Source organism: Carica papaya, chromosome 3, assembly GCF_054855325.1.
Source record: "Carica papaya isolate Zhongbai chromosome 3, ASM5485532v1, whole genome shotgun sequence".
Taxonomy (NCBI): Eukaryota; Viridiplantae; Streptophyta; class Magnoliopsida; order Brassicales; family Caricaceae; genus Carica; species Carica papaya.
Window position 1 is genome coordinate 19,559,733 of NC_142311.1, and position 14,966 is coordinate 19,574,698.

The following is a 14,966-nucleotide window of genomic DNA, read 5'->3' on the forward strand; positions in this document are numbered from 1 at the left end:
TCATACGAATTCAAACCAACAAATATATATAGGTGCAAGATATAAATAAATAACAAATCTGAAATAAAGCTCAAATTAATTTGATTTAATTTCATAAATACATTGTTAAAGTTTGCTAAATCTATCAGTTTGGAAAAAGAAATAAACTAGCCGCTCATGGTGGATTTTAATACGAAAAAGTTTTTTTATTATCAAAGAGAAGGAAGAAGATGAAAAGAGAGTGTGGAATCTGCTGCTAAAGCTTTGTGTAGTGTCGGGAAGAAGAATGATGATGAACCTGCTTGGCAGCCGCCCTCTTTATAGAAGAGAAGATAAGGTTTTTTCCTTTTATTGATCAGGATCATTTTCCTTTATTTTTGTATTATCCCAAGTTTATCATAATATTTTTTTCTTAATTTTCAATCCTAAATCTTGATTGAAATGATATCTTTTTGTAGATTTGAAAGTACATGTTTTAATTTAAATCTGTTATTGTGCGCGATTCTTAGCCTTGCCCAAGGCTAAGTTGTCTATTTGCTGGACTCTAATCTTGCCCAAGGTTTGTTTCTGAGCTGATGACTCTTTTCACGAACTCTTCATTTTTTCATACTGTTTTTTTTCGTTTCGTTCTTATATCCTGTTCTGCAATAAAATATAAAAAATAACTCAGATTAGATTAGATACTATCAAGTTTAACAACACAAAAATGGGTGATAATAATGTCGTTTTAAGACATTATCAACAGTCTGCTTTTTACTTCTCCATGATAGCAGGTTTCCACCAATAAAAACATAATAACATATAATGGACCTTCTATCAATTTTACTTCCGATCCAATTAGCATTTGCAAACCATTCAATGTAAGTGCGCTCATGATTGTTAAACAATATACCAAGTCCCAGAGCTCAATTTAAGTAACACAGAATCTGTTCCAAAGTCTTCCAATTTTTTACTGTAAGTGCAGACATAAATTGATTAGCAACACTGACAGTATGTGTAATATCTTGACGAGTCACTATGTGGTAGTTCAATCTCCTAATTAATTGCCTGTATTTTTCCGAATCATCAAGGGGATTACCATCATCTTTTGTAAAATGTATATTTGGCACCATTTATATGATGCATGGCTTGCCTCCCTACTTTTTGGTTTCTAAAAATAGATCAAGTACATATTTGCTTTAAGACAAAATAGAGATGGACAATATCTATTCATATACTTCTTCTCGGACATACTATCATTTGCAAACTAGGGATGGACAATATCTTGAGCCTTTGTTGATGGTAGTCGATGAAAATACCTTAATCTTCAAAGGAACTAGAGCTTTCCAAAGTACATTGGCAATATGAATTTTGCATCACTGGGATTGTTGATGAGGTAGGTGAAGAAAGATTCACATGTGAACAAACCAGAAGGTTCAAGAGTCCAAGACCGTCTATCTTGTTGGGAGCTAACTTGTATCAGCTCTAGCATGTTTAGTAGGGTTTAACAAACCAGAACCTCTAAGATACAGACAATCTTGAATCACTGTAAAATAGTTATTATACTTGCAAAGCCATCCATAAGTTATTCCATAGTGTTGTAGCTGATAACTTACGTGTGTGCCTTGGTGTCTCTTAGGACTCATGGACGCCTTATATTTCCTTAATAACTTATTCACAGTAGCTGTATATTAAACACAAACACACTCCCACACATAACCTTTCTGGTTAATCATTAATTCTTTGTCATCAATTATTTCATGTTACAGGTTGGTTTGCTTGAGAGTACATCCAACATTCACCCTCATGCACCCCACAGAATCTTTCGTCTTCTTCACGTCAATTGATGGATCTAAGCATGAAATTTGGCCAGAATCTGGAGAGCAGTTGTATGCAGGGAATTGTTTGCCTAATGGTATGACTTTTTCCTTTTGATTTGATATAATTTATGTCAATTGCATGTTGAAAGATAAAGCTTTTCACTTCAAATGTATATGTGTGTGTGTGTTTTTATGTGTATACGTCTGGAGACCATCATAAGTTAAAAATATTATGGGAACTCAATGATTTGTTTTGTTTGTAGATGATCACACTAGAATTATCTTGGTGTTTCTAATGAAAGAAAAATTAAAAGCTGGGCAAATCTTCAAGAACTTCAACATTATGATTTAGACCAAATTCCAAACCAAGATACAAATATTTCAGACTAATAATATCAAAAAATACTTCAAACACTTTTTAGGAGACTACTTGCACAGTCAAAACATTATACGTCAAAGTTCATGTGTCAATACTACTCGAAAAAAATGAAGTAGCTGAAAGAAAAAATAAACATATTCTAGATGTTGTCAAATCAATCATGTTTTCTAACATGTCCTAGAGCAGCTCTGGGAGGAAGCATACTAACAACAAATTTTCGCATAAACTGAATACCTCCCTGTATCCTTAACTTCCAGATACCATGTCAATTACTACTCCTCTCTCATTCGAAACCTAGCTTATCTCCAGAATACCACTCAAACTATTTGGATGCTTCATGTTTGTTCACATCCATGAACAACATAGAAGCAAACTTGACCTCAAAGTAATCGAGTGCTTATTTCTCAACTACTCCCCAAACTAAAAGTGCTATATCTATGACTTCCTAATCACACATGATTCTACACCTTGGTGGATGTCACCTTCTTTGAACATGAACCATATTACTCCCAAGCTACTATTCAAGGGGAGTATGTAATACAAGAATCCCAACTTTGGAATATTGATACCTTATGTCATCCAAATCCACAAGTCACTGTTCCTCCCATCACTATTACTGCTTTTACCGAAGATCAAGTCACCAAATAAAAACAAATGTTGCACATATTTCAAACTCGAACCTGTGTCTGAAGCCTGCAAACAATAGTGAGTTCATTGTATATTCTCAAAGGAAGAATATTCAAGAGGATTTAGAACAAGCACCTTTGGACGAAGTCAATAATTTGACCTGAATGATGTAGCTATGAGACTTTACAAGGTAACATTAGCTCTGAGAACACCATGAATGAATTTATTATCAATTATCTTGATCATCCTATTGCTCTGGGAAAAGAAGTGCAGTCTTGTACTGGTCATCCAGTTTACAATTTTGTTTTTTATAAAGGACTATCAGTAAGTATTCAGATGTTTGTAGCAAATATGAACGAAGTACAGATTCCCAACTCCATCCTAGAGGACATGATTGTTCCGGACTGGATAACTGCAATGTGGGAAGAAATGAAGGCATCAAAGAAGAATGGAATGTGAGAAATGTCAGAGTTACCAAGCAGGAAACAACCAGTGGATGTAAATGGATTTTATGGTCAAATACAAGGCTGATGGTAGTGTTGACAGATTTTAAGCAAAACTGGTTGCTAAAGGGTTCACATAATCCTATGGTATTGACTACCAAGAGATTCTAGTAGCCAAATTGAATACTGTTCGAATACTGCTCTCAATGGCTACCAATCTTGACTAGCATTTACACTAAGTTGATGTCAAGAATGCATTCCTCAACAATGATCTTATAGAAGAAGTCTACATAGATATTTCTCTTAGATTTAAAACTAATGCCACCATGAATAAGGTATTCGGACTCAAGAAATCACTTTATATACTAAAACAATGTCCAAAAGCATGGTTTGACATATTCCATCGGACGATAAAGAAGTATAGGTATTTACATGCCAAAAAGATGACACACTATTTGTCAAACATTCATCTGAATGAAAATAGACAATCCTTATTGTATACATGGATGATATCATCCTAATAGGTGACAACGAAGATGAATCGATAAGACCTTACTTGCCAACAAGTTCAAAACTAAGGATCTTAGAAGTCTAAAATATTTTCTTTGATTAAAAAAAAAATCTCAATATTACAATGAAAATAGGTACTGGATCTTCTTAAGAAGACAGGAATGCTTGGATGTATGTCAGTTGGAACACCTATAGGCTCAAGTACTAAACTTCAATCAAAAAAGGATAGTGTTTTGAAAGAATTGTGGGGAAGCTGATTTATCTCTCATACACTAGGCTGGATATTTGATTCGATGTCAATGTAGTAAGCCAGTTTATTAATGAACCAACTGAAGAATATACAGGAGTTGTTAATCAAATACTGATATATCTGAAAATGACACCAGGAAAAGGGTTAAGACTTTGGAAAAAGTAATGAGAGATATTGAAGTATTAATTGGTGCCACTTGGACTGGATAAATAACTGATGGGAGGTCTACCTCTGGATATTGCACTTACAAGTGGGGAAATCGCATAGCATGGTGAAGCAAGAAACAACCAGTAGTCTCTTAACACAATACTGATGCAGAGTTCTGGGCTATGACAGTTGGTATTGGTAAACGTATATGGTTGGAACAGCTATTGCATGAATTAAGAATTGATACTGCATATCTGGTAAAGGTATTTTGTGATAATCAGTCAACTAACAACATAGTTAAGAATCATGGTTGAACGAAAAATACAGAGATAGATCGCTATTTCCTAAAAGAGAAGATAGAGAATGAGACCATTAATCTGCTACACACGCCTACAAGCCAACAAATTACAGATATCCTTACCAAAGCATTACCGAGACAGAGCTTTGAAGACTTGAGCCCCAACTTTGGCTTCATCAACATCTATATCTAGCTTGAGGGAAAGTGTAGTAATATCTGATCCCTGATTTTCAGGAATCTTGCTGCAGTAATTAGGAAGTCTAGCTTATTAAGGAATAAAAAGAGAGTTGGAGGTCGGTACAAATGTCCCTATTAATCTGCCACTTTATCTTTATTTTCCCAATTTAATGTAATTTTCATGACAATTGGATTCTCCTTTTGTTATGAACAAGGTTGTACATAAATTTTATAAAATAAGAGGAAAAATTCTTGAATCAATCCCTAGAGCTACATTTTACTAAGTTATTAGTTTTATTTAATGATATAAATTAATTATTAGGATTAGTGTGCCAATATTTCTTTCCAACAAAAGCTATTATTTTGGGAGCAATTGTGTTTTACTGTATAAAAATTGAATGGCAATCTAATTAAAAGATATGCAGAAAAACTGTCTTGAAGCTCCTTAAGTGCTTTAACTTGAGGAATTTTTGGATTTTCTCTTAATGGGCCTATAATATTAATCAAAATTCTGTAACAGAATCTTACGTAGTAACCGAAAATATGATTTAGAATGTGAAATCAGCTGAGAGAGACATACCTCGCACCTAATTTTGGTAGAAAGGATTGATGCTTTTTGGTAACTAAATTTCATTCTCTAATAACAAAAGCAGTCATTACTCATTTGATGAGATTAACTGATTAGAGTTCGTAGGAGATAGGGATATGGCCTCCCATATGTAGGGAATTTGTTGGTCCTACTGATTACTAGTCTGGTAGATCAAAACATATCCACATATTATTTAACTCTTAAAGCTGTAGTTGTCAAAAGGTCATAACATAATGGATCTCTTCTAGTTAGGTTTCTTTATATATCTCTTATGCGAATTATGTTTATTCAGCCTTCGTAAAATTTGCAATTACTATAAACCTTGTATGCTAAATAGTTTCCCGCCATGATAAAATTAGAAATTTTGAAAGTTCTATGTTTGTGCATGGAGTGGTAACCTCAACTTGGAAATTGATTCCATAAATGAATTCTCATTTCAGGTGAATGGATGCTCATTGATAAGCGTCTTGGCCTGGGATTGGTCAATCGATTTAATGTTGGTGAGGTTTTCAAGTGTTTCATCCACTGGGGAACTGGCACAGTTAACTTAGAGTTGTGGTCTGAAGAAAGGCCTGTTTCAAGTCAGTCAGCTCTTAGAATTTCCCATGAGTATGAGGTGAGAGAAATTGTGCAATAATTCCCAAATATCTTTTGAAAAAATTGCAGCCACTTTATCAGTACTTCAAGCATTGGTGACACTGTAAGTAGTCATTATCCTGCACAATAGATATTGAAGGTAATCTGAAGCCAGAACATGTACTATATGCAATTATATATGTCTTCAAGACCATGAGCTTTTTTCTTAATGTTGATCATGTTATCACATGCCTTGTAATTACCATGACCAGGTGGAGGTACAATACAAGTTGTCCCTTAATAAGATTTCCTTGAAAATATATAAATTTAATACACAAAGATGAAATAACAAATATTTTTATGTACTAAATAGAGTATGTTTACTATTATATTGCCAAAAATGCTACTTTAGAAATTACAGTTTGTGCATGCATAATCTAGACTTTATGATTAATGGGCATATAACAGTGAAGGATGTTTGTTGATGGAAATTTATGATGTTTAATCCAATCTAGATAAAATTTCTCAAGATCTTGCAGAGTTCTGGTGGTGTTTCTTATTTTGCTCATGATTATTGATTGGATAGTAGGATTTAATAATGTTGTTTATTGTTCTCATGTTAGTGGCAAGTATGGGAATCAAAATTGATGCTCTTATGGCATAGCATGATTCTAGTTTTTGTTCTTGACCTTCTGAAACGTGATAAAGAACCTAAACCAGGTGGAGCATGCTTCATAAAGATGGTGGCCAAAATGTTATCCGTAGATTAGCCTATCATGCCAAGAAATTTGCAGAAGTGATTACTGTGTTTTAGGATTTACTAGTAATGGACAAGTAGATTTCTTCATTTGTATCTGTACTTTGATAAATCTTGTAGTAAAAATTCTTACATTTTAATAATTAAGTAGTAAATCTGCACAAATAATAATACAACTAATATATACATGATGAGTGTCGAATTCACGAAAAACAAATTCTTATTTAACCAATAAAATAAGATTGTAATAGTGGTAAGTAGGATCAAATCCATAGGGAATGGAAACTAATTTTCTTCCTTGACTGATAAGGGAATATCAGACAAAGGGGAGGGAGAATTTGTAGAATTCAATACGTAAAATATAAAATAAACAATAAGCAGAATAATTTTAAACAAACTCTTGGTTACAAATTAGAAACTAAAACAGTTATAAGAAGAATTTCTAGTCGATAAAATAGCTAACTTCAATAACGTAATTGATTATAGATGCAATAACTTATTTTATTTAAACTACAGCAAACTAATTATAGTTATCAGAAACGTTCCGACAACCAATTCTTTCTTATTTCTAAAACAACCAAGAAACGTTCATTAGTTGATTTTCTGTTGTCAAACAGTTCTAGGAACGTTCACAGGATTTAACTTGTCAACAGTTTTAAGAACTAGAAGAGCTTGATTCAAGTTGCGGATTCATTCGTGTGAACCGATCAACCCGATTATTTATCTCCTCAGTACAACACTGATCGTTACTAGGTGTCGGAACCACTCAAACAATTACGGATTTGAGGGGTTCGGCTAGTTGTTTGTTGCCTTTCCAACAATCAACGAGGTCTATTCAAACGAGTTCAAGACCGCAAATATGTATAGATGAATAAAATAAATAAATACCAAGATTTAAATAAAATATAGATTAAACCAATTCGATCTCACAAATACATTACTAGAGTTTATTAAATCTCAACTAGGAAAAGAAAACAAGTTAGCCACTCTTTGTGGTTTTTAACACAAGGGAATTTCTTGAATGGCTAAGAAAGGAAGAAGGAGAATGAAATGGAGGTGCAAAATCTCCAGCAATGGCCATCAGTGGCATTGGGAAGAAGAAAAATGATGATTCTGCTTGGCAACCGCGATTTATATAGCAAAAGGGGGCTAGGGTTTCTTTTTTTGTTGATTAGGATCTTTTTTCCTTGATTTCGGTTCATCCCTAGCTTTCTAAAAGAATCTTCTCATGATTTTTGGCTCTCAAATCTTGATTAGAAGGATATCTTTTCCATATTCAAAAAGTCCGCCTTTTTCTTTAAGTTGGCTACTATGCGTGATGTTTAGCCTTGCCTGAGGCTTATGTATTTGAGAACAGAACCTTCTGCTGTCTGCAGGATCAAAGCCTTGCCTGATGCCTGTTTCTAGGCTGATGGCTTGTTACACAAACTCTTCTCCTTTTCATGCTACTTTTCCTCATCTCATCCTTATTTCCTTCCCTGCAACAAAATATAAAAAACAGTTCAGATTAAATAGCATTCTATCAAGTTTGGTAGCTCAATAGTGGGCAATAAGTATGTCATTTTTATGCACTATCAAAATCGCCCAACTTATCTTGTGCTTGCCCCCAAGCACCACACAATACAGGTCTCTAACTATCAACCCATCTATTCCCAATTATTCTATCACAACTCGCATGTTACATCTTAATCCTCGAGTTGTAAAAATAACCATCAACTAGTAGTCTGCAGGATGAGTTTCAAGGAACTACACAAATGAATAACCACTTTGACTAATATTCAAATACAACATGAGAGAAAATTAAAAATTTTATCATATAAAAAGTTTTATTGAGAGGAACAGCCAATACGCAATAGAACATCTACCAAACTTGTCTAGAAATAAGAATTTCATGCAATTGGTTCATGCTAAAAACAGAAAATCTATTAGTGACTAATCTTTTTACTTGAAATGTTACTAATCTTTTGACGCAAGGACAAATATTTGTGATAAATATACCCGGTTAGTCAGTTAATATCGATTTTAAGTATTATGAGTGCATTTTATGTTCTATATCACTCATCAAATGTTAGTCAATTTGTTCTATTCATCCAAACCTTAGTTTTTTTTTTAATTCTAAACATGAATCATAAAATTCTAAGCACACAAATCTAGACAAATTGTAGTAGGGCTCTTGTAGTAGGGTTCTTTATAAATATTGACATTCACTTAAAAATGAGAGAAAATTAAATTTTTGAAAAGACAATCTATACACAAGTCATGCTTAAAATACACAATCAAATATAACTATTCAAGATGTGAAAAGATAAAAAACAAGCTGCAGTTCCTAGGAGATAATGATAAGTGAAATTCGATTTTTGAGATATCTCATTTAAACTCTTTAAAAATAATAAAGATAGTTATGCAAATTGGAGCAAAAAATTATTTGAGGTGCATGTGTGGTGTGGCAAAAATTAAGCAAGGTTTAAATACCTAAAATGAAATGCTAAAAAGAAAAAACTAGCTACCTAAGATGCCGAATGACGAATGCCTCTTCTCCACATTTAAACTACACATTGTCTCCAATGTGATACAAATAATGAAAAATAAAAATGAAGTGATAGATTAACTCCCCTCGTTACTTGACTTGGAGGTGGGGTGCACTAAGAAGCATCATCTGGACTTGAGGCAAGGGGCAACCTTCGTAGCTTGAGCTACTGACTTGGGTTAATTCCTCTTGTGCGACCTGTGGTTCGGCTTTCGCTAGAGGCGATCGTGTTTGTTCTTCTGCCTTGCCAGCAAGTCGCAGCCGTCTGTTTTTGGATCGGCCATGCTTGGGGAAAACTCTCTTCTCTCTCATTTGGTTTGTTTTGTGGTGTTTTGGAGTGGAGGAGATTTAGTTTGGTGGAGATTGTAAGCAGGGAGAGGGAAATGTGAAGTCAAATTGATAGGAGAGAGAAGTGGGTGTCGGTGTTAAACGAATAGGATAATGTGGGCAACTTGGTCATTTGTGGTGTTAGGGCAAAATAAATAGAATAGGTGCTAAGTGGTCGCGGCATAAGCCTTGGGAAAGGCTTATACAAACATCCAAGATTAAAACCCATAAATTCTACGTGTGCCTCCTCCATTAAAAAGTTATTATAAGTGATTAGAAAAACTTCTAGTTAAGAAATTTAAAAAAGAAGACAATAGAAAAAAATGAGAAATAAAGAAAGAAAATGAAATAAAAATTAAAAAATCTTGGTAATAAAGGAAAAGAAAGCCAAATGGGTTGTCTTCCATTAAGCGCCCTTGTTTAACGTTCTAGGTTATACATTATCATATCTTAAACACTCTAATTAGCATAGCTTCTTTTAGACTACTTGACTCAATAGAACTTATCATCGGAACATATTTCAAATGTTAGAGCGGCGATTTAAGCTTTATTTTTATTGCCTGCAAAACAAAATGTAGATGTTTTGTGTTAGAAATAGTAAGGTCAACACGTGATGCATTGCTCCTGACGCGGGAAGGTATGGAGAGAATCGAATCAACTCCTGAAACCCACTCAACATATGCAATACCAAAACTATAACCACCTAGAATTAAATATTCCCCTCTAATTGAATTTACAATCCTAAAAGGAATATAAAAACAAATACTAAGGAAAATAAACAAGGAAAGAAAAAACGTCACGTACTTACCATAAGTTGATCTCCGTTCCTTAGCTTATTAAAACTTCTGAAGGCTCCTGCTTTCCAAAGAACTTGAAAAAACTAATTTTAACAAAAATACTAAAAAAAGAAAAACCAAAACTCTTAAGAATTCTCTCAAATTTATTCTCAAGTGTTTTTACATCTTATGGGCAAAAGTCTATTTATAGTTTTTTCCGTACAATCTAGATGAGTACAAAATCTTAAGATAATTTAATAAAATAATATTTTAGATAAAATTCTATCTTAATATAAAATAAATACATAATAAAATAATTATTATATTTCAAATAAATTAATTAAATAATCCTAAAAGATACAATAAAATATTAATTAAAATAAATTCATAAAAAACACATGTGAAAATTAATTTTAAAATATGGGTAATTTGAAAAGCGGGTCCTAAAATTTCAAAAATAATAAAAAAATAATTTAATTATTTTTTAAAAAAAGGGTAAAAGTGGGCCAGCTGGGTTTGGGCTACCCCAATGGGCCAGGCTAGCCAGTTCGTGCGGGTTGCGCAAGAAAAGGCCCACGGGAGTCGCGGGCTGGTGGGCTTGGGCCGTCCACGGGCCCATTCACGTGGGGTGCAGGCGTTTGATCCCTTGGCCCTGCGCGCGCGGTCGGTTCCACGCAGGTCTAGACGTGTGCATGGGCGCTCCCAGGTGCTCATGCGTGCATTTCGTGCGAACACGCGTGCATGTTCGTGGGTTGTGCGGGCTGAGCTACATGTCCAGCGCACATGTGGGCATCCTTGCTTGCATGTGGGCCTCCAGGTCTCTGCATTGAGAAAGTTGATTGTCTCCAATTTTTTTGCGGAGTATAAGGTCGCCTTGACTTCTTCACCACTGGACTGGGGAACACTTGTGGATGTGTGGATCAAGTATCATGTACGTGCATTGCAACACATATATAGCCAACGAGTATCCAAACCTAGACTACATTCGGGTTTTCTTCTTGGGTCAGAATTTTCGGACCGAGTCATTCATTAGCACTAAGTTTCGCTACACTTCAGATTTCTAGCACCTTCTGGTATCATTTCTTCCTAGGCCAGAAACTCTGTTTGATAGATTCGACCTCACTGTTGGATACTTGGTCGGGAACAGAGTAACTTGGAGTATTGTTACCTCGCAATTGTTTTCTCTTGTTTCCTAGAAGTTCATCTGTACTTACTCAGCTCTTGTGCTCCTTTGGCTTAGGTGCAATTTTAGCAAGTATCACGTCAGCTCCTTTGAGGTTTAGGTGTTTCCGATTCAAACACCATATCTTGTGGATTCTTTTCAACAACAAGATCATCTTCAAAAATTTTCAAGTTATCCACAATAAAATCATTAGAAAGCACAATGTTCAGTTTATCATCATAGCTAAATCAAAATATTTTTTACTTAGAGGATCTACAGTATCCACTCCATACATACAAGACATCATTATAATACTTCATATCATCATAAACATTAAATTTTACAATTTTTCCGTTAAATTCCATAGTGAGTGTACCATCCTGTACATCTTTGTCTTATTTGTACTAAAGAAATGTCTTCTGAGCAAAATATCAAAGGAGTTAGATGATTTATCATCTTCCATATCTAACACATAAAAATCAGCAGGAAAAATGAGATTATCAACTTTGACAAGCACATCCTCTAGAATTCCTTCAAGATAAACAACTAATTTATCAGTTAACTGAATTATAGCACTTGTTTCTTTTAAAGAATCAATATTTAACTTTAAATAAATGGACAAATGCATGATATTTATTAAAACTCCTAAATCACACATTGCTTTCTTTATTTCTAAAGTGTCTATCTTGCAAGAAATAGCAAACATACCTTAGTCCTTGCATTTGGGAGATAATTTCTATGAATTATAGCTGAAATATTTTCTCACTTACCCTTTCATTGCAACTCAACCTTTTCTTGTTGGTGCACAGCTCCTTTAAAAACTTATCATATCAAAGTACTTGCTTAATTACATTGAGTAAATAAATATTTACCTCGATTTTGTGAAAAAATTTTAGAATCTCCTTATCTTCATTTTCTTTCTTAATTGTGCAAATTTTTGTGAAAATGGTGGAGGGATTATGAATGACGTTGGCTGGTCAGAGTATGGCTTTATTTCATCTATCTTTCCATCAACTGCAGCTTTTGATTCTATCTCTTTCCATATGCCTTGCCCAAGGCTTACCCGATTAGAATTTTTCACCAATTCTTTACCACTTCTCAATGTGATAGCACTTACATTTTACTTTGGATTGATCTCAGGTTGAGATGAGAAATTGTCTCGGGATTCCAACTTACTCATAAATGTTGCTAGCTGGTATACTTGAGTTTCCATATTCTGGATACTAGTTCTACTTTTTGGTTGGAACTGCTGAATTTTCTGTTGGAATTTTTGAGTGTTAATAGCCAAGGATTTAGCTATTTCCTTAAGGGACGTATCTTATTTTGGAGTTGCTAGTGTTAGGATAAGGGTTATATCTCTCTTGCAGCTAGTTGGGAATTCTCCTATGGTATAGACATGTTGTTGGTCATCTTCTTGTGTAGGACACATCTCCATAGCATGTCCAGATTGTGCATAAATTCCACAAACTCTAACCTATTGTGTCTGCAACTATATTTCGCACAAAGTTAGTTACTAGTGAAATTTGAGATTCAAAAGAAGAAATACTTACCACATTTACCCTTCTTAGGGTGTCTCGCGCGTTCCCGAACTGTTGCGAAGTGGCAACCATGATCGCTATCAATTCTCTACTTCTCGAGTTGTTTTGTTCACAATGGCATCACTACTTGCTACATCTAACATTCTTCTTTTTGTGAGCAACAATCCTTCATAAAGATAGTGAATGAAAGATTGTTTTAAGATATCATGTTGTGGGCAACTTGCATACAACTGCTTGAATCTTTCCTAATAATCATGAAGCTTTTCTGAATCTCTTTACTTGATCTCACATATCTCCCTCCTTACCCTGACAACTCTAGAAGCATGGAAAAACCTGTCTAAGAATAATTTTACCATGGCTGTCCATGTGGTGATCGAGCTGGGAGACAAGTAAAATAATAAATCTTTGGCTGCATCATCCAAAAAAATTCATTCTCTAAGTCTTTGAACTTGGGGCATCAAATGAATTAGGCCAGATTTTAACTCGAATGCTAAGTCGAGATCTACACAAGTGATGTAGAGGGGCTGCTAGTTAGTAGGTGATGTTGCTAGCTCCCTCAAGGTGCGTTCCTCGGCCATTTGCTCAGTTTCTGCTTCGGTTTCAATGGTTGCGTTGTTGTCTCAAAAATTGTGTCCTACTGACACATTCTCCTCTTTAGTTGAGTCTGTTTCCTTAAGCCTTTTACGGTTTTTTCGATTTTTGGATAGTAAATAAGAGGTTCTCCACGATCAAATCTAATCATAAAAAAATAATAATCAGTAAATCTCAACTTCCTAACAACAACACCAAAATTTAATAGGTGTTGAATCCACCAAAAATAAATTTCTATTTAACCAATAAAATAATATTGTAGTAATTGTAAGTAGAGTCGAATTCAAGAGAATTTGAAACTAATTTTCTTCCTTGATTGATGAGTGAACAGTAAACAAAATGAGAGTTTTGTAGAATTAAATACGCAAAATATAAAATAAATGATAAACAAATAATGTTAAACAAACTATTAGTTGCAGGTTAAAAACTAAAGTAATTATAAGAAGAATTCCTAGTCGACGAAATAGTTAGCTCCGGTAACGTAATTGATCATAGATGTAAGAATTTATTTTATTTAAAGTATAGCAAATTAGCTATAGTTGTCGGTAACGTTCTAATAACTAATCTTTCCTTATTTCTAAACCAACCAAGAAATGTTCATTAATTAGTTCTTCACTGCCAAACAGTCCTGGGAACGTTCACGTGATTTAATTTGTCAACGATTTTGAGAACTAAAAGAATCTTATTCAAGTTGTCGGATTCATTTGCGTGAACCAATCAACTAGATTACTTACCTCCTCGGTGCGACACTAATAACTACTAGATGCCAGAACCATTCAAACAATTACGGATTTAAGGGGTTTGGCTACCTACTTCTATAGCTTGCAACATTGTCTTCCAACTGATAACACTTCCAAATAGAGTAAACAGATAACCTGTCAGAGATCACTTCCAAATATGTTTTGTTAGCTCATGGAACATTTGGTTTTTGGTGAGATGTATGGCACTTTGACTGTCACAAAACACTATCAACTTTTTTGTGTTAAACCAAGACCACTCACCAAACTCTATAGCTAAATAGCATCTTTTACTGCTTCTGTTAGAGCCATATATTTAGCCTCTGTGGTAGACAAGGTTACTATAGCTTGCAACATTGTCTTCTAGCTGATAACACTTCCAGATAGAGTAAACAGATAACCTGTCAGAGATCACTTCCAAATATGTTTTGTTAGCTCATGGAACATTTGGTTTTTGGTGAGATGTATGGCACTTTAACTGTCACAAAACACTATCAACTTTTTTGTGTTAAACCAAGACCACTCACCAAACTCTATAGCTAAATAGCATCTTTTACTGCTTCTGTTAGAGCCATATATTTAGCCTCTGTGGTAGACAAGGTTACTATAGCTTGCAACATTGTCTTCCAGCTGATAACACTTCCAAATAGCGTAAAGAGATAACCTATTAGAGATCTTCTCCCATCCAAACCCCCTACATAGTCTGAATTCACATAGTTTACAACTGACTCACTCATCCTGTCTTTGTCAAACATCATAACCACACATGATGTACCC

General features: G+C 34.4%; 1 protein-coding gene across 7 annotated transcripts in view; it reads left to right on the forward strand.

The window, feature by feature from the left end:
- HGL1 (heteroglycan glucosidase 1) overlaps positions 1 to 14,966 on the forward strand; it is a 106,519-nt gene that overhangs the window by 80,590 nt on the left and 10,963 nt on the right. For 4 of the 7 annotated variants that reach the window (XM_088216199.1, XM_088216200.1, XM_088216202.1 and 1 more), the window contains 2 exons: positions 1,728 to 1,873; positions 5,639 to 6,144. In XM_088216199.1, coding sequence (XP_088072325.1) covers positions 1,728 to 1,873; positions 5,639 to 5,835 — 343 coding nt within the window. In that variant the 3' untranslated portion in view covers positions 5,836 to 6,144. Of the gene's footprint in view, positions 1 to 197; positions 329 to 437; positions 545 to 1,727; positions 1,874 to 5,638; positions 6,145 to 14,966 lie in introns of those variants that run through there. The other 3 variants (XR_015817906.1, XM_088216203.1, XM_088216201.1) reach the window with 3 other exon arrangements.